The sequence below is a fragment of the Lepidochelys kempii genome, chromosome 5 (assembly GCF_965140265.1).
Source record: "Lepidochelys kempii isolate rLepKem1 chromosome 5, rLepKem1.hap2, whole genome shotgun sequence".
In the NCBI taxonomy this organism is placed as follows: domain Eukaryota; kingdom Metazoa; phylum Chordata; order Testudines; family Cheloniidae; genus Lepidochelys; species Lepidochelys kempii.
In genome coordinates this window covers 30,567,051-30,587,857 of record NC_133260.1, presented here as the reverse complement: position 1 = coordinate 30,587,857, position 20,807 = coordinate 30,567,051, and the positions used below count along the sequence as shown (strand labels likewise).

Below are 20,807 nucleotides of genomic sequence, written 5' to 3'. Positions count from 1 at the left end.
CCTTCGGTTGTGCTTATCTTTCTCCTCCTTCATCACATGACCCACCCAGAAATGTGGCTTCTTGTCAGCAGCTGGAGGGTGGCCAGAGCTGGGAAGCTATTGCTTCTTCCTTTGTTGTTATCCCCTGGAAAATGTGCTGAATTCCAGTTGGTAATTCCAGCAAGACTTCAGAACGAGAAAACCTCCCTCAGTGGCTTTCAGCTCCGTCAGAGATGGGTGAAGATTGACCACAGGTACTGACTGGCTTGAAGCCAATGGCCCAGTGGGTTTTGCTGCCATGGGAAAGGCCAGGAAATATTGCTTTGGAACCGGATGGTGCAAAATCCCTGTGATTTTCCAGCAAATTTTGGGATGTAGATGTGGTTGAAGGGCTCCTTGCTCCGCCATGGGCCTGGCATCCTAAGTCAGGAGCTCTGTATGGTGGGGAACTGCATAGAATTTCTCATATAGCCCTCTGGTGGAGTCTTCTGCATGACTGGATGATTCAGCTCTTTATAAATAAAGGGAACAAAGCCTCTAACAAACAGCTGAGGTCTCCTTGGTGAAAGTCCCCAGGCAGAAGGAAGGATCAACATGGATAATATCTGTAGAAATAATGACACCAACAGGGCGATGTGTCTCGTGACAGAGAGGAGGCAAGACACTGGGGATTTGCCACTGCAGCTGCTAGTCCCACACATCCTCTAGCTCTAGCTTGCTGGTTGAGGAATGCAGCTTGTGGCAGTGTTACCACACTGAGTCTAAATCCTGGCCTGGATGAAGCAGTAACGGAGTGGATTGCTGTCTGTGCTGCTGACAGCCACCAAGGCAGGCAAAACATGGTAGGGGGAGGAGGGAGAAATGCCTGTAGGAATGAAAATGGCCAGGCCAAACTTCAGTTTTCTTTTAGCAACAATTGGACTCGACTTTGAACCAAAAATCACACTTAAGGTCAAGTCTGTGGCAGGTCCTGCCTGGGTGCATGAAGAAGAGGGTACAAGTCTCTCTGCAGCCACTGGCACTAGCCATCCTATAGGGGTGGGACGAGGACAACATCTTGGCCTTACTCTCGCAGTCCAACAAACCTTGGAAGGGAAGAAGTGTGCATTGCATCCTTTCAAGGGGGTGTTGCTACTGCACCATTATGCTCCTCCCCACCACATCAGGAGGAATCCATCGGAATTCCTCCTAGGGCTTCTTCTGAACCAGTGTGGACCATGGGGTGCAGAAAGCACAGTGTGACCCCAATAGTTCAAGGGCCAGATCCTTAGCTGGTGTAAGTCAGTATAGCTCCACTGATGAAGCAGAGGATCTAACCCTAAATCTTCAATTCAGCATTCCCACTCAGATTAACTGCAGAAGATGATCCTCTTTAATCCTGAAGGATTTGGAGGAGTTCTGAATGAATGCTGCAAGTGGATCCCTCTTCAAGAAGATCTAGTATTGTCCTGAAAACAAATGCAGCATTTGAATGGAAATAGCAACGGAAACTCAGCTTGGAAAACAAATGACTTGAGTAGGACAAGGAACATGGGAAAATATGAGAATTTACTGACCCTGTTTAGGAAAAACAGTTTCAGCACTCAGTCAGGTTTCAGAGTAGCAGCCGTGTTAGTCTGTATTCGCAAAAAGAAAAGGAGTACTCGTGGCACCTTAGAGACTAACAAATTTATTTGAGCATAAGCTTTCGTGAGCTACAGCTCACTTCATCGGATGCATCATTCGTGATCCGATCTGATCATTCGTGCATCCGATGAAGTGAGCTGTAGCTCACGAAAGCTTATGCTCAAATAAATTTGTTAGTCTCTAAGGTGCCACAAGTACTCCTTTTCTTTCAGCACTCAGTTGCACATTGGAAGATACTAGTTACCAAATGTGCCTTTGCCAATTCAGATTGTGAAAGTCATAGCCTCATTTTCTGAAGTAGAGGGAATCCCAATTCTGCTCTTTATTTGTGATCAATTTCAAACTGTTATGGGACTAACATCATCTTTGTATGGAACAAAATAAAGTTTTGTGTAAAAGTGACAGGTTACTTTAAATTTCTGCCCCCCACTCCCCCCCCCAATGTAAGCACTAATTACCATTACCTTACTTTAGACCTTAGTCCTTCCTGTACCTTCTTTCTATACAGTCACATTGGTCCAGTTCCTCCTTTGATTATTGTGGTACTTGCTAACTGTGGTATTCCTTCCCAGGTGACGCCAGTGCAGTCAATCTCCTCTGTCACTGTCTTCTGCAAGTTCTTCCTTGGCCTTCCTCACTTTCTCTTTCCTCCCTCGAGCACCCAATGCAATGCTTGCTTAGCACGTCTTCCATCTTCTATAGAGTGTACATGGCCCAACCACTTGAGCCTTCTTTCTTTGATATTTTCTAACATGTCCTGCTCTGCTAGCCTAGGGTGCTATTTAGGGTGGGTGGAGGGTGAGTATCTGCCCCCTCTGAGTTTCGTACCAGAGGTCTGCTCACGGCACACACCCCAGCCCCAGACGGCGCTCCTACCTGCAGCGCCGTGCAGCCAGCTCCCCTCCTCCAGGAGCTGGGTTCTCCAGCTATGGCTCCCCCGGTCAGCTTCCTCTGCTGTGCTAGCTCAACCGTCCCGCCCCCTTGTCTGGCTCTACCAATCAGCAGCTGAGATGACTTAACCAGTCTGGGGCAAAGAAAAGGGGGTCAGCCCCTGGGAGGGGTAGTGAGCAGGGCCTCTGAGGGTGGGGCAGACAAGAAAGGGGTCAGTCAGGGTGGGAGGGGGGAGCACAGGGTCCCCAGTGGTGGTGGGAGGAGCATATGATACCCTGTGGTGGGAGTGAATGGGGGAGAGTACAGGGTCCCCAGTGGTGGGAGTTGGGGGAAGAAGCAGAGGGTCCCCACAGGTGGTAGGAGAAGCAGAAGGAGGACAGGGTTCCCCGTGGTGACGGTGGGAAGGAGAGGGGGAGCACTAAGGGAGGTGTGTGTTGGACCCTGGGGGAGGGGCAGTGGGGTGGGAAGGCGAAGTTAATCACCAGGAGAAGGGAGAGGTAAGGGCATAGGGTTGTCCCCTGAGGGAAGGGGCAGTGCATAAGAGAGGAGCAACTGAGGGGGAACAGTCCCTGGGGCAAGGATCCTGACGGCGGGGGAGCTGAAGAAGGGTGGGGAGCTAGGTGCAGCTAAGTGGGTCTTAGACAGACCCTTCTGGTCCAGAGCCATCATGTCTACTAATGGTTGCAGCTTCAAGGACAGCTGTCTCATTCTCCTCTTCACAATTTGGAACATAAGACATTTAATACACAACAGTAATTGCCGGGGGAAGCAGATTTTATTTATTTTATTTATCTCTACTAAAGATAGTGTACAAAGTACCAAACTTGTGTTTCTGATTCTGTGTTAAGGCTCCAAAACGGATACCTCAAGGCTTGGGATTGGGAATATTTTGCTGTATTATCTCCTGATTTTTCCAGACCTACATATAAACTTAAAATGTGGCTTTATTTGGTGTTTGTATATATTTTGCTTTCTTACTAGAGGAATTAGATACAGTGCACCTGTCAGCTAACTTCTAAGTTGTTATACTCAAAAAAACCAACCAACCAAACAAACAAAAACACCATAGAGTTTTCAGGTGCCTAAGTAACCCCTGGAATCATGGTTAAAGTTGGCCTTCCTCCCCTGGTAGCTTCCTCCCCAGAAACCCCTGAAATGGTGCCGCTGCTGTCAGCTCCCTTATTCTTGTATTTGTTGTTTTTGTCTTTTCATGAACTGTGTAATATCTTCCTCACCCACCTGTGATGGGCAGCCTCCACTGTCTTTTTGTTGGCCATTGTCATTGGCCAAGTCCCTGCTCCGTGTAGTAGCATGCTCAATACAAGTGTATGGTATAATCTGACCTATATTATCATTATCCTTGCTTTAGGGCAAAATACACACACACATCCAAAGAGCAAGAAAATGATTGAGGACATTTTTTATTGTATTTTAACAAAGACTCAATGAGCACTTTTACTGACAGATTCTACACATCCATAAGAAATTCCCATTATATCCCCAACAGATAAATATACAACACTTTCAACTGAATCACATTCTAATGCGAAACCTTAACTCTGACCTCAGCAACATTAACATATTTACATACTGTACTAGTTCATGTTTGATCTCTTGTGTGCTCATGGGAAAAGCACAGGGGCAGAGTATTGGCATTGTAACATAAATTAGACGTATGTTGTTTTTAACATGTGTTTACCTATTGGAGGTGGAAGTTCCTTGCAAAAGTGGTGATGAAGTTTCCCTCAGCTTGTTATCGCCTTATTTTTATGTGGGTGTGTTTTGCCCTCAACCATTGTAACTGGTGCATAATAAAGTTCTTTTCACAGAAGAATTTATTGGATTTTAAATAGGGGCTGCATAGTATAGGGAAGTGCAATACAGGGGTGGATGTTACGGCAGACCAGGTAAGTGATGATGTTGTGGAGTGGTAGGCAGGTAGAGGAATGGGGAGATATGTGATCATCTAGTGGAGAGAATGGAGTGAAGGAGGCTAGAAGGCCATCTATGTTCCCTTGTAATGGGTATAGTCACTTTAAGGCCAGAGGCAGTCATGTGAGAAGCCAGATACCCCCGTTCCATGTGTGCAGGGAGGCAGATGCAGGCCAGAAAATAACTGAAGCAGTAATTGGGAGAGAAGTAGATGGCCCTGGGGAGCAGACAATGTGTGGGAGACAGAAGGTATAAAGTCATCCCTGATCAGTGTTCCTTAAAGGCCTGGTAGGGCAAGGCTCCACTCTGCCAGCAAGCACAGACTGCTGTTTGGAGATAGTAGACCCTCCTGGGAAGGATTAAAAGACTGACTAGATGACTGTGCAGGGGAATCAAAAGGAAGCTCCAAGCCCAGTCAGAGACAGTGGCTGGAGGAAAGAAGTCAACCAATGCAGCCCAGGAAGGAGGAAGGGTGAATTATGAGCCAGGGAGGCCAGAATTCAAAGCCACGGTTCCAAGGAGGACTGTGGGACCCTAAACCTTGTGAGTGAGCAGAAAGAAATCTTGAGGCGAGCTGAATGATATTGAATAAACGGGACCCCAGGAGAGGGGAAGGGAAGTACTTTCCCCAAGTCCAAGCAGGCCATAATGGGGGTGTTTTACATGTCCTCTCTATGTTTCCCAATCTCCTCTTCTTCCCCTGAACACTTTTCAGCGCCCCTTCTCCCTTCAATCTCCGCATTAGAGGGAAATACTGGGGAGGATGGGGGGGGGGCATACAGGCTTACCCCAGTACTGCACCCCCTTAGTCATAACTCCAAGATATATCTTTTTAGGGCAAGAACACATGCTTCACCTTCCCATCAACAAGCCTCTTCTGACTCTTTAGATGGTTTGTCAGCAAGGGAAGCTGTTGGCAGAGAGATAAGGAGAGTAGCTGCAGAAGGTGGCTCCAGAGCTGAGAGCCAAGCTTCATTCCTGGGGCTTCAAGCCCTCGAAAGAAGTTGTACTAGCAGTGGGCAGCCTTAAAGACTGAAAGTATTGATCCTGATTTGCCTCTGCAAGACCAGTTTTAAAATCAGACCCAAACGGTCATTAGTGATTGCTGTCACACTGTCTGGAGTAGCTCACAACAGTCAATGCCTACCTCAGGTCAGACTGTCTAGAGCAGGACGGACATCCAAACTGGTGGTATGGTCTATAATTAGATTTCACCTACCCAGTAACAAAAATGAACTCCTGGACCTCTATATCAGTCTTACTATGGAGTCACAGACAGTCCTCAGGCTCTTGCCACCCTGGCACATAGCGTTTCTAAAGTGTGACAGGGCCATTAACCAATCATTTGCATTGTGATGTTCCTTTATGGCCCATCTGATTTTAGTCTTCCTTCTCTATGGGCAGGGGGATGATTCCTGTGACTGGGTTCACAAGTCCAGAGCAAATATTTTCAAAGTTACAAAGCAAAATGTACGTATTTCCTTGTAGCATGGAATACAGACATAACAAGTGAGATTAGTGCATGCAAGCAATTTACAAGCATTTCATAGAATCTAAACACTAAATACATTCTTATAAGATTAATACCTATTTTGCACAAAACTAACATATAGGTGAACTGGTTTGGTTTCCAGTAATGAATTTGTCAGTTCTTAGCTAACACCTATAGCCTTGGCCAGAACTGACACTTGGTTTACCAGCATCACAATTGCTTTCAGAGTTCTCCCTCCAGAAGTAAGCTATTTATTAAATCTCCTGATGATAGTATTTAAATACAAATCCACAGGGATAGTTGGAAGAAACACTATAGCTGCAGGAGTGGTGGTAGAGGTGGTGATGAGACCCAGGGGGAAGAAATACTGACTGATCTCAAAGACTGCAATCTTTCACTAATCTTTGGCAAGATAGGCAGCACAATGTCCCATTCATTTCAATACTGAAGACTTTTTTTCCCTTTAATTCTTTCAGCTACTCTATTTCCGGTATCCTTTAACTGTTGCACGGAAGTATCGCACCTTGTGCCCAGAAGACTTCTAAGAAAAGTTCTAAAATTTGAAATCCAGAAAGATGATGGAGTATGCCACATACCAGCTGTGATGTAAGTGATGTTCTGCGTGATGATACATTAAAGAGACATTGTCAAAAGTTAAAAATTATTGGGCCTGGTTTTCTAGTGAGTTATTCCAATTTTATACCACTATCACTCCATTGATTACTTTGGCATAAAAACTGATGTAACTGTGGAGAAACAGACCCTGTATATTTTAAAAACTTTCCTTCCCTGCATTACAACTTTGATTGTTAAAACTGGATTATTTTTTAAAAATCTAATTTATATTTCACCATTAATGTTTTGTTGCTTTTGCACTTCACTCAGCATGGAAAATGAGCATAAAATTATCAAATCAGATTTTCTTCTTTTTTGTAGTCATTCCTACTCAGTTTCACTTTTTGCTGTCATGTACTAGCAAAATAACAATGTTTGGTTAGTAATATCCCAAGGGAGTGCTTAAAATCCAAATAAATTAAATTAAGTTAAAAATCATGGAAACATTCCTGTTCATCTTAGGCTTTGTAAGTCTTTTGTTTTTATAACACTTGAACAGACCTGACTGCGTCACTTCATTCCCAATGCACTAATTTGCACTGCGTTTATCTTCAGCCACAGCAAAGATACTTCCCTCCTGTTCTGTACTTTTTCAGGTCAGGAGTTACTGAGTAATTATGCAATTACTGGAAGGTAAAGCTGGGCAAAACTTTTTGGATGAATGGTTTGTTCACTGAAAAATGCAGTTTTGGTTGACCCAAAACTAGTTGTTATGAATTCATTGAATAGTTTTGGCCAGAAAAGGTAGGGAGGGGCTAGATTCACAAGGGGACTTAGGCACAGTTCACAAAATGGGGTGTTTGCACCCCCCGCCATCCCTTTAGTCCTTAGGCACAGTTCACAAAATGGGGTGTTTGCACCCCCCGCCATCCCTTTAGTCCGCTCACTTGGGATGTGGGAGACCCAGCTTTGAATCTGTGCTCTGGAACAGGGATTTGAACCCAGGACTCCCCTCTCCCAGGTGACTGCCCTAACCACCAGGTTATTTTGGGGTAGATCTCAATCTGTGCTGTTGAAGCTGTTCTACCTCTTATAAAGAATTTACTAGTCATTGAAGCAAGGACTTGAATTTGGGTCTCCCTCTCCCAGCTGAGTGCCCTACCCACCGGATACAGGGTATTCCAGCATGGATGTCTTTCAATCTCTCCATTGAAGATGTCTTACTTGTGATAAAATACTTGAATAATATTGGACCAGAGAGAAGTGAGAATGGCTCTGTAGGCTGGTAGTTAGGTCAATCACATGGGATGGGTGAGACCGGGTTCAAATAGCAGTTTTAGAGCAGAGATTTGAACCTCAGCCTCTCACATCCCAGATGAGGACCCTAACTACTGGGCTAGAATGGGAGGGTGGCATCACCACCACTTTATTCTCCTGAAATGTAGTCCTTTACAAATGCCCAGAAAGAAAATATTTCAGCTCTAATGGAGTGTTGCATTTGACCCGAAATGGACTACTTCTATTAGCCAAATATGTCTGAGTATGGTTCAAACCAAACTGAACATTTTTTATTTTTGCAGAACTGACAGCAAACAAACCAACAGAAAAAAAAATCAGATATTTGTATAGCTCTGTTTAGAAGTAAGAAATCATGGTGATCAAAAGTTGGTCTCCCAAAACCTGCGATCAGAGTAGTTTTGTTGCTTTCAAATATGGCTAGTTACCTGTTAAGAGTTACTTCTTTTTTTAAAAAATTGAGTTTTGCAATAGACAAAGTAACTTCTTTTTCTTCTGGCAGCCTTCATGTAAAGCACAAGAAGTTATGCGTAAGCTCACATAATAAAACCATTAAGAAATGGATGAAAAGGAACAGAATCAAAAATCGTAGAAGAAATGGAAATCTTCGTTCTGGGAAGAAAAGGAACACCACAAGGAAAAATCAAATTGTGGTGAAGCAGTAGTCTGCTGAAACAACACCCAGAATAGAGTTACCTGTGAATGCTGCATTGTGTTCTCTGCAATAGACAAAGGTTTGGTTAGGAATTCACATACGACTGCTCAACATTTTGCAATTACAGCTTAAAAATAGCTTTTCAAATGTCTAAATTCCCAGAGCAAGCAGTGACAGATGTCAGTTATACATATCCTTTACCACCTTTAATATGCATATTGAAAAGATCTTGTACTTTGGGAATCATCCTGGCCCGATAAAGGCAAAAGTTGATGCACTAGGAATGATAATATCTTCCTGACCACATCTTGTGCTTTCCACTCCGCTTCATCCTCTGATATCTCTGTATTCTTCAATACTTCTAATTTCCGACCCCCTCTCCTGCCTTGGCTTTCACAGTCATCCTTCTCACTCTCTGACTGCTGCTTTAACATCTCCTTAGGCAGTTTCTCCCCCTCCTCTGCTTATCTCAGGGTCCTGTCTTTGGTACTCTCCTCTTCTCTACACCTTATTCTCCTCTGCTTGCACAGATTCAGCTCCATCTTTGTGCTGCTGGCTCACAAATTGACTTCTTCTCATGTGACCTGCCTTCTCCTTCCCAGTGGGGGAGGGATAGCTCAGTGGTTTGAGCATTGGTCTGCTAAACCCAGGGTTGTGAGTTCAATCCTTGAGGGGGCCATTTAGGGATCTGGGGCAAAAATTGGGGATTGGTGCTACTTTGAGCAGGGGGGTTGGACTAGATGACCTCCTGAGGTCCCTTCTAATCCTGATATTCTATGATTCTATCTGACAGTTTTTCTGACATGACCTATTCTGGATGGCCTGCCACCAATTCAAGTTCAAGATGACCAAAAATTACCTCTCTCCCCCCATTTCAAGCTCTCTTTGCTTCTAAACTTTCTTCATTATTGCTGGTAAAACCATTTTCCTCCCTGCTTCTCAGGATCAAAATTATGGGGTCCAAGATTCTGCTGCAAAGATCACGTCCAGTCTCATTACTCTTTGTTTGGATCATGTTACTCCCCTCTTTAAATGCTTCCCTCAGCCCCTTCCTACCTACTGTACCAAACTTCTCATCCTTGCCAGCACAGGCCTGCACCTGTTTGCCTCAGCCTACACCTTTGATCTTGTTCCTTTTGTCCCACCTCATCATTTTAGTATTGCCAGCGATACCAGCCTTGCTACATGCTACATGTCCTTCCTCCCACTGCCATCTTCCATGCTGCCTCCTGATGCGTGGAGCAGCCTCCCAGACTCAAATCACTGGGTCCTCTCCCTCCTCATTCAAAACCCTCATGAAGACTTACTACTACTTACAACCTACAAATACTAAGCTATGTCAGTCACACACACTTTCTGCCCTAACAAAATGTGAGAGAAGAAGTAATGAATGAAGGAAGATACAGATTTAAAATCACATAAGAGTGCAATGTTGATCAAGGTATACCTATAGTAAGCCTAAAGTACCATAATGTGTTGTAACTCTTTTCTCTCTTCTCCAGTTGTTTCTGTTCTCACTGCAGCACATCTAAAATCAGACTGTTAGTTCTTTGAGGGTAGGGACTGTGTAAAGTACAAAGTAGTTTTAGTTGTTTGTATAAATAATAACAGCAAACACATGATAAAGCATGTAGGATGGTAGATACAAGAAGCAAGCAAGTCTCCCCAAAACAAAATAAAAACTGCTGTGTTTAGTGGGGGCACTAAATAACAACCCAACTCCTTCAGCTGCTGACATGCACAATGATGGAAGAAACTGATTCACACCTGAAATAGCAATAAGTAAGAAAAAACTAAGGACTGGATCCTCAATTCAGGGCAGGTGGGGCAGCGTGGATGGAAGCTCTAGGCCACCTTTACTCTTCCTCCAGTCCTCTAGGAAGATGAGGGCTGAATCCACCTCTGGCACTATTTAGAGCAGCCCTAGCTCTAACCTATGCCTGCTAGAAAATGTTCTACTGGCCCAGGATTGTTCTACAACCGTTGATGCACCTGGAAATGCTTCCCATTGGATACCTTCTACACCAAGGTCGAGGAGCAGATGGAGTAAAGTTGGCATAGTCAGCTTTACACCAGCTGAGAATTCCACCATGCTGGGGAAATCCTCAGCTGTCCGATTAAAGCCTTTGTACCACTGGAGAGGTGCCTCAGGAGGATCCTTATCAGAGGTGAGGATCTTGCACTTACAAACTTTGAGCTTTGTTTATCAAGAGAGAAGGAACAAAAAGTTCTGGCTCAGTGAACCTTTAGCCAGGGTACAAATAGTCACTGTGGGGCAGGTTTTGAAAGGTATTTAGGTGCTTAAAAGATGTAGATAGGAGCCTAATGGTCTTTTTAAAAAGCACATAGATGCTAAATTCCCAGTGATTTCGATGGGAGTTAGGCACCTAGTGGGCTTTTCAGAATTGCCTATCTGCATCTTTAGGCACCTAAATACCTTTAGAAATCTGATCCTTTTAAATGGAGCCCACAACACAGACCTAGGCCTGGGAAAATGCCTCAGCCATAGCATGTACATGATTTGAAAAAGCTATTTTTGCAATATGTTTTCAGCATGTACAGTATATGCTAAATATAATTAAAATGCCATTTTGAGACTACCAAATATGGGATATGTTGTAAATATGAATGACATAACCATATATGTTGTAAATTATATTGTGTTATACAGATGTGAGCCTGATGTGATCTAAAGCAGATTTGTTGCATACATTTTCCATTAGTTGACTTGAATAAATAACTACAGGACCGGCCTGAGGGAAGATGGCAACCTGGGCAAACTTGTATTATTGTGCCCTTTCTTTGAGTTTAAGTACCGATACACAGTATGGTCACACACCTTGAGTTTATTAGAGAAACTTTTAAGTTATAGTAGGGACTGTGTTCACCTATAGCCGAGACCACCGCAAATGGCATGGGCAGCCCATATGCTCAGCACTGGCTCACTGTAGCACCCGAGCCTCTGGCACCAGCGATGAGAACGCCGGGCTGGCAGCCATGCGAAGCGCTGGGGGGATGGAAGCACTGTGAGGCATAAACTGAAGTCCAGCACAGCACACACCCGGCATGGGGTCTGTTTCCCCAAGCTGCCAGAAACCTGCCCAGGGAGCCCCGTTGCCTCCATTCCTTAGCACTGCCCAACCCTGGACACCGCTCTATGCCCCCAGGAGTGCTCACCACTCACCCAATATGCCCTGTCTGCTCCTGCTCCATGGGCATTTGGGGGCAGGTGAGTGGCTACTCTGGCAGGTGGGCTGCACCAGGCAGCCCAGGGTGAGTGCAGGAGACACCAGGGAGAAGCAGGTCTCTCCCTGGTGCTCTCCTCACCCCCCAGCCCAGTGTGGACTGGTACATGGCACAGCCCCAGTGGCAAGGCCAACCCTGGCCCCAGCCTGCCCTGCAAGGTGCTCCCCTGTTCCCGCTGGGGTTCCTGCAGCTTGCCCCAGATCCTCCACAGCTGCAAGTTGCAACAACACCCCTGCAACTTCATTCCTTCCCCCGCTGGGAGCTGACCCTACCTGCCCGCCCCCTCTGCTGAGACAGGACACTGTGTGGGCCAACAAAGCCACTCATTAGTGGAGCCCAGCCGACAGGGTCTCACCTCTTAACCTGCCCAGGCACCGGCATCCTCTTGATCACGGTGCCCTGGGAGGTAGCGCATGTTGCCCACCCGTAAGGCTGGCCCTGAATAACTACTTGAATATATTGAACGTATTAGATGAAAGCAATGCTGTAGGACCCAGTGCTGCAAGGTACTGAGTACTCTCAATGCCTATTCACTTTGATGTATGATTGAGCCCTATATAATGTACCTTGTTAGTTCCCGCAGTCATATGAGTATTCCTTGGCCTGTATTCTGCTGGCAATCACCACACTTATCTTTGGGCTCTTCCCTCTTGAGTTAGGCACTTTTCTTGGCCAGGGTTATGGTGACTTTCAGGCCCTCAATCTGTGTAAGTAAATGGTCTCCACCAGTGGCTTGTTCCTGCTGTGTGTCCTTATCTCCCACTGACGTCCTACAGGAGATGCTCAGCTCTTCACAGGATCTGACCTCCGCACCTGTCTCACAAAGCTGGTTCAGGTATGTGCTAGGTCCTCAGTGGGCCCATTTGATTTGTTTCCTCCCCTGCAGTCACTCATTATCCTCACACTGTACACACAAACCAAGAAAGCATGCTTGATCAAAGCCAGGGGTGTACAGAGGCAGGCTGATGAGAGAAGGGAAGAGTGGTGGGGTGTAGAGGTAGGATGAGGAGTGGTAAAGCTGAAACTTCAGCAGGGGCAGCAGACAGCAGCAGTCACTTGGAGTAGAGTCTTGGAACGCACAAGCAAGGGGAGAGATCGCACCCAAGATGCCCTGGAGATTCAGTCCCATCCAGGTGAGTAGCAGTGCAAAAAAGAAGAGGATCCTTCCCAAACATCAGCTATTCCCATTCTCTTGCCCAGAGAGGGAAGAAGAGTGATGGGTGTTTCAGCAAATGGTGAGGTTAAAATGGGCCTGTGGGAAGCTCCATGAAGTTCTGGTTGGCAGACGGGGCATGGGGCGCTCTGCTAGGCATCAGGAGTGTTCTTTTTTTATCAGTGGTAACATGCTCAGCACTTTGAGGGTGCAACGATTCTTTTATGGTTTAGAATCTGCCTTCCTGAGAGGGCCTGTTCCAGGGAGGGAGGGAGGGCCTCCATCCCCACAGGTTTTGCAAAAACAGCTCTGCTGTGTTGAGGGCAAAATGCAATGGGAGGATTTGGCCCAATGTTATAATGGAAGTTCTAGGTGGGGGAGTAGGGTCTGCCAGATAAAGGATGTTACAGGTGATTGTCTGTGTACTTTATATATTTACTGGTAATGTTGTATCTCCTCTGTCGCTAGATTCCTCTGTCTTCATCTCCTGAATTCTTGTGTGTTGAGAAATTACTGATTCATAGCTGGATCTGCTACAATTCTGCCCTTGGTCCTTCTCCAAAATAAAACAGACTCTAGAAACAAAAACTGTGTTATAACATTTAAGAAAAGCCATCTAATGGACAATTGCTGAGCAACATTTCTGCAGGGAGGGTGCCTAAACACACTTTTGCCCCTTGCTGGTCACTAGAATTGTTACAAGACATGAGCACTTACATTTTCAAAGCCATTGGCATTGTAAGAATCACACAGAGCTAAGTCCTTAATAATAGCTTGTTCTTATATAGCACTTTTCATCAGTAGATCTTAAAGTGCTTTACAAATAACTATTTTCATTTTACAGATGGGAAACTGAGGCACAGAGAGGTGAAATGACTAACACAAGGTCACCCAGCAGGCCAGTAGCAGAATAGGAAATAGAACCAAGGTCTGCTGAGGCCTTGCTCCATTAAGCAGTACTTGCTCCATTAAGCAACTTTATCAGAACCAATTCAAAATTGAGACTAAGTATAAGTTACAACCTGTCTTCTTTGGACTCAGTAAGGCAAATTCAGAGGTGAGGTGGTGTAAGTTACATGTCAGTAATCAAGTGTGAGTCTGTTGGTCTAACATGTATGCTGTTTGGGTCAGGAATTATGTGTAAATTAATCTATCAGCATGGACAACCCATGCCTGCTGACCGGGTGTGGTGGGCACAATGCCGGAACAGCTTGAGTTACACCCTGCCCCAACAACCCCTCCCCTCCCAAAAAGAAGTAAGTTTCATTTCTGCTTGAACAGTGGCACACAGATGTGTAAAAAATAAAACATTGTGAACTCTAAATGCCACATGCCAATGTGAACCACTGGAGTAAGACATTTTGTTATTTATTAAAACAGTATTTGAGCACTGGGATAAACCTCATTTGTCCACTTCCTAACAAAATGCTCTGTTCGATAAATCTCACTCACTTCTGTGAGTCCGGTGAAGTAAAGTAAGTTTTCTCCATTCCTTTGTAATTTTTTGACCTTTGCTATTTACCTACTTGGAAACAAAATTTAAATCAATAGTTTTCTTTCAGTAAAGTTGTCTCTGCATTTTGTTCTTCAGAGGAAAAGAGGCCCCTGTAGCCTATCAGTGTTTGTTTTCTCTGCTGAGTGGAGGGTCTTGGAGCTAGATTTTCAAAAGACATAGAGGGACCTATGCCCAGATCCTCAAAGGTATTTAAGTGTTTAACGTCATTTGATCTTCTCCCCCCATTGATTGATAGATTCCAAGGCCAGAAGGGACCATTATGATCTTCTAGTCTGACCTCCTGTACAATGCAGGCCATAGAACTTCCCCAAAATAATTCTTAGAGCATATCTGTTAGAAAAAACATCCAATCTCGATTTAAATATTGCCAAGACTGGAGAATCCACCGTGACCCTTGGTAAATGGTTCCAAGGGTTACTCTCATTGTTAAAAATTTACACCTTATTTCCAGTCTGAATTTGTCTAGCTTCAGCATCCAGCCATTGAATCATGTTATACCTTTCTTTGCTAGATTAAAGAGCCAGCCAATTATTAAATGCTTGTTCCCTGTGTAGGTCCATATAGACTGTAATAAGGTCACACCTTAACCTTCTCTTTTTGAAGCTAAACAAATTGAGATTCTTGAATCCCTTGCTATAAGGCATAATTTCCATCATTTAATCATTGTCATGCCTCTTCTTTGAACCCTCTCCAGTCTATCAAGGATAATATCCTTCTTGAACTGTGGACACCAGAACTGGACACAGTATTCCAGCAGTAGATGCACCAGTGCCAAATGTAAAGAGGTTATTTTACTATTCTTTCCATTTAAGATTCCCCTATTTATGCATTCAAGGATTCCATTAGCCCCTTTAGCCAGTATTGCCCTGGAAGCTCATGTTCAGCTGATTATTCACCACAATCCCCAAGTCTTTTTAAGAGTCACTGCTTCCCAGGATAGAGTCCCCCATCCTATAAGTTTGGCCAGCATTCTTTGTTCATAAAATGCATTTTAAACACATTTTGTTTGCTTGTGTCCAGTTTACCAGGTGATCCAGAGATCATTCTGTATCAGTACCCGTCCTTTTCATTATTTACCACCCCCTCACTTTTTGTCATCTGCAAACTATCAGTGATGATTTTATGTTTTCTTCCAAGTAACTAATAAATATGTTCAATAGCACAGAGTCAATAACTGATCTCTGTGGGACCCCACTAGAAACACATCTATTCGATGATCATTCCTTGTTTACTATTATATTTTGAGACATCAGTTAGCCAGCTTTTATTCCACTGAGTGTATCTTGTCAATTTTATGTCATTCTAGTTTTTAAATCAAAATGTTGTGCAGTACGCAGTAAAAAGCCTCAAAGCAGTCTAAGTATATTACATCAACACTGTTACCTTTTTCAACCAAACTTGTAATCTCACACACACAAAAAATCCTGTCAAACTAACTTGATATATTTTCTGTAAACCCATGTTGATTGGCATTAATTATATTACCCTTCTTTAATTCTTTATTAATCAAGTCCCATATCAACCACTCCATTATCTTGCCCAGGACTGATGTCAGATTGGCAGGCTTATAATCAGCCAGGTCATCCCATTTATTGTGTTTAAATATTGTCACAACGTTAGCTTTCTTCCAGTCTTCTAGAACTTCCCCAATGTTCCAAGACTTATTGAAAACATTAATTCTCCCGGGAGCTCATCTGTCAGGTCTTTTAAAACTCTGGGGTGAAAGTTATTTGGACCTGCTGATTGAAAGATATCTAACTTTAGTTGCTGCTGTTCAACATCCTCCTGAGATATTAGTAGATTGGAAAGTGTGTTATCAGATGACTACATCATCTCTCTTTTTTTCCCTGATGCAGAGCAAAAATATTTATTGATTTCAATAACGCCTAGTTGCCTAACCTCCTTAGTTACTTTTGAAAGTTCCACTAGGTGCCTATGTGCATCTTTTGTTATGTAAATACCTTTAAAAACCTGGTTCTAAATACATTTGGAAAATCTCTTAGTGTCCAGTTTTCTTAAAATTTATTTTAAAAGCTATTGTATTATCCAAGTGTGATAGTCCTGCTCTCTTCCCTCTGCGGGGTAGGCTTTAACAAACACCAAAATTAGGACACTCATAGGAGTTACATAGAAACAAAGGTCTTGTCTTACCTCATCGGACTAATGGTCCATCAAGTCTAGTATCCTGACTCCTGCCCAGTGGCCATACCAGATGCTACCAAAGAAAATGAAAAACATAATGCACCTTGCTAATTTTAGAAGGCTGCACATGGGGAGAGAAGAAATTCCTTCCTGACCTTGTGGTGGCTTGTTATTACTCTGACATTTGGGACTTGATTACCCTAAGTGGGTTATGCAACACAGTATGATACAATAGTGGAAAAAAACAAAACACATAATGGGTGTGTTCTTTGTAGCTAGAATGCCTTTGTAATAGATGAATCTTCAGAAGTTTTGGAAGGAGGAAAGGGAGTGTGCTTTACATAAATTAATTTGGGAGCTATTCCAGTTTTAGGGATTGGCATTAAAATGGGACTAATGCCCAAGAAACAAAAGTAGCAATTGAAGGATACCTAAGTGAAAAGCAGGGAGCAGGAGAGGGAGTAAATGAAAGAAGAAATGCAGGTACGGAAGACACTGTGAAGAGCCTTGAGGATAAGGACTACCTGGAACCTGAAACTGAAGATAAGTGGAAGCCACTGAAGGAACTCAAGAAGAGGGGATGTGGTCAGAAAAATGAGACTGGAAATGATTTTGCTGGTAATAGTTTAAATAGGCTGGGGCAGGAAGAGAGGAGAGCCCTGGAGGCTGGAGAGGAGCGCATCACAGAAACCAAGATAAGAGGTGACATGGTCATTGAGCAGGCTTTCAGCAATAAGAAAGAAGAGTCAGATGGATATTCTTTCTTTCACTGGCAAATTCTCAACCTGCTGTTCATACAGTATTTTTCTGAAGCTTCTTCAGTAGTAGGAACCCTAGTAAAGGAACGCCCTCAGATGTAGGCATTTTCCAAGTGCATTAGTCACTCTGAGTTGTGACTATCAGGGATTAGACAAAGACAAATAGAGAGATCCACTTCTACAGCCATGCAAATAGTATGAACCATATAATATAACCTCAGTGACCAAAGCATAGGGGTTGGAAATAGTAATGTCAGGCTGCTTAAACTGAAATCAATTTAGGGGAAAAAAAATCAAAAAGCTGATATGGGATTCAATTGATAAAGAATTAGACAATAGGAATATAATTTATGCTAATCATTAATGGTTTTATGGAAAAAAGGAGATGTCATACAACTCAGTTTCATTCTTGATGAGATTACAAGTTTGATAAAGGTAACTGTGTAGATGTAATATACTTAGATTTTTGTAACATTTGACTTAGTATTGCATGATATTCTGATTTAAAATATCTAGCATACAATATCAACAGAGTTAAATGGATTAGGAACTGACTAAGTGACAGATCTCAAAAAGTAATCAGTGGGGAATCATCATTGAATGACAGTAGTGGAGTTCCACAGGGATCAGTAGTAGGCCTAACACTTTGTAGTATTTTCATCATTGATCTGGAAGTAAATATAAATTCACTGCTGATAAAATTTGTGAATGACAAAGATTGGTGGAGAGGTAAATAATGATGAGGTTAGTGCAGTCATACAGCAAGATCTGGATCATTTGGTAAACTGGGCCCATTCAAACAAAATGTGTTTCAATACAGAATAATGCAATATAATGTAAACCTTCTGCCAGGCTGATTTGGCAGCAGGTAGTGGGTAACCTCCCTGCTAGTGCAGCCTGTGCAATTTCTTTCACTACAAAGCTGTCCCACAGCAGGTGTAAGGGTCACCACCTGGTAGGTTATCAGTGATTTCAGCTCTAGCGATCACAGAATTGAGTGCAGGGCGTAACCCAGACCAGTGAGGGGTTGTGTCTGTAACACAATGCTTTGCTGCTGTAGCTCCCAACCTGGGCTGCTCACAACCAGCATGAGTGTTGGAGTGCCAGACTAGGGTTGCCAGCAGTCTAATCACACAAACCCAAACAACCTTGCCCCGCCCCCTACCCTGTCCCTTCCCTGAGGCCTCGCCCCTTCCCTGAGGCCCCTGCACCACTCACTCCATACCCCCTCCCTCTGTCGCTTGCTCTTACCCACCCTCATTCACTTTCACCAGGCTGGGGCAGGGATGTGGGAGGGGGTGCAGGCTCTGGGCTGGGGCCGAGGGGTTTGGAGTGTGGGAGGGGGCTGGGGTAGAGCCTACCTTAGCCCCACTGCACTGCCGCCCAGGAGCTGCCTGAGGTAAATGGAGCCGGGGGCTCTGCGCGCTGCCCCCTCCATGCACTGCTCCTGGAAGTGGCCAGCACGTCCCCGCAGCCCCAGTGGGGGGAGGGGTGGGGAGGAAGCATGGGGCTCTGCGTGCTGCCCCTGCCTGCAGGCAGCATCCCTGCAGATCCCACTGGCCGAAGTTCCCAGCCAATGGGAGCTGTGGAGTCACCACTTGGGGAGCGCGTGGAGACCCCTGGTCCCCGCCAGGGGCCTGCCACCCACTTCCAGGAACAGTGCGAGGCCATGTAGGCTTTACCCCCGCTATGCCACTGGACTTTTAGCAGCCTAAAGTCTCCCGGTTTGGCATCGGTAGCCTCCAGAAGATAGAGCCTGATTCCAGGAGCCTCCTGGCGAAACTGGGAGGGTTGGCAACCCTATGCCAGACAGTCCTGTTTAAGCAGCTCTGACCCCAGGAGCTTGTCTGCAGCCCAAATCTGGCTTAAAAGTATATACATTCAGTAATATTGTATACAATCATTTATCAATTGAGGTTCAGCCCTCCCCTGTCTTTTTAGACCAGGAAACCTTTGCAATGCATCCTTTGAAAAGTAAAACCCAGTCCAAGCTTCTCTCTCTCCTGCTGGGTGTAGACGCCATGCTGTCTTTTCCTCCAGGTGTTAGTTTGAGGTTTGCCTCCATCCTGTGTTAGCTTGATGAGTCTGTTTACATAATATGTAAAAAAATTCTCTTTGTCCTTCAAAATACTTTGGAAGCAACTCCTAGCTGGGGAAAACACATGTCTTTGTTTAGTGAGGACCTGTTTAGCAGCTCCCCCTGACATACCTGGTTTTCACACATTTCAGTCATAATTTCAGCATATTCCATAACTCTTGAGACTCACCATGTATATACATCATGCAAGAATATTAATGATCAGTGAGTTGTTAGTTTTCAAATGATACCATACAAGGCATATTTTGTACAAATTAGTGGGTTGTGTGTGAATACAGGGGTGCTTAGTGTCACAGTGAGCTTTCACCTCAGTTGTTTTCAGTTCTTGCACTAAAGAAGCAGAAGATTGCATTTGGAAAAAATATTAGAGCAACAGCTAGGTGATAAGCAATTTATGTGAGAAGAGTGGTATTACAAATTCTGAATCTTGCAGGGATGTTTACCACTGATGCAAAAGTTGGGAGTCATTCTCTTTCTCTCGCCTAATGATTATTTAAGTATTTATCCACAGTGGATCAGTCACTGGGAGAGAAAGTGACTCTGTAGTCCATCAGGGTGTTGCGAAACTCAGTGTCCAGTCCCCCTGTTCCAATCACTCTTTCATTATATATCCAGAGTGCAACAGCTTCAACAGGAGAAACTGAGGGAACTCTGCATCAGAATATCCCATAGCTCAATGGCTAGACAGCACTTTTAAGTAGCTCAGCAGGAGACTCCTTCACACACTCAGGCAGAGAAGGGCAGAATTGAACTTGAGTCTCCCACGTTCCCAGTAAAAGATCTAACTGCTGGGATAAAAGTTATGGTGTGTACACCACCTCTTCCCCTCCACCCTGGTATTATGACTGGGAGCTGATCTGATAGGTGACCTCTAAGTAAGTCTACCAGATTGGGCCTTGCATGTGAGTTAGGCAGCCAAATGTCTGTTTTCCCACAGTTTGTGAATTACTTTGGGGCTTAGGCAGGGATCTAGGCATTTGGATGCCTAGATGGAAGCAGCAGTACACAGGCCCAGAGGCGAGAACTTCTGCTCTGAAAAACTTAGGCTCTGAGTATTTTTAGGTACCTACAGGGTTTGGCAAGAGTTCTGCAGTTCCAAACTGGGACACAGGTGCCTATAAGATTTAGGGCATTTAGGTGCCTAACGACCCTAATGTTAAACTCACATAAATTATGCTTGCTACCTGCCTCCTCCCCCACCCACTGCTATTCCTCTCACCTTTGGGAGTCCCTGGTTCATCCCTTCGCTTAGGAAGCCTGTGCCCCATCCATCTCCACGAGACCCTCCATCCATCCCCCTGCCTGCCACCTCCTGACCCTATCCACCTTTATGGCAGCTCCATCCACCCATAGCAGCCTCTCTCCTAGAGCTCCCCTAGCTCCCCTAACCATCCACAGGCGCGCCTCTCCCCGTAAGGGAACCTGAGGCTCTGGTTTCCCTCTGCCTGGGCTGAGACTCACTCCCGTT

The 20,807-nt window shown here is 44.5% G+C and overlaps 1 protein-coding gene across 2 annotated transcripts in view; it reads left to right on the top strand.

The window, feature by feature from the left end:
• CCL28 (C-C motif chemokine ligand 28) overlaps positions 1-11,210 on the top strand; it is a 53,861-nt gene extending 42,651 nt beyond the window's left edge. For both annotated transcript variants that reach the window (XM_073343900.1, XM_073343899.1), the window contains exons 3-4: positions 6,397-6,526; positions 8,274-11,210. In XM_073343900.1, the coding sequence (XP_073200001.1) occupies positions 6,397-6,526; positions 8,274-8,436 (293 nt within the window). In that variant the 3' untranslated portion in view covers positions 8,437-11,210. The remainder of the gene's footprint in view (positions 1-6,396; positions 6,527-8,273) is intronic.
• Positions 11,211-20,807: the final 9,597 nt, after the last annotated feature.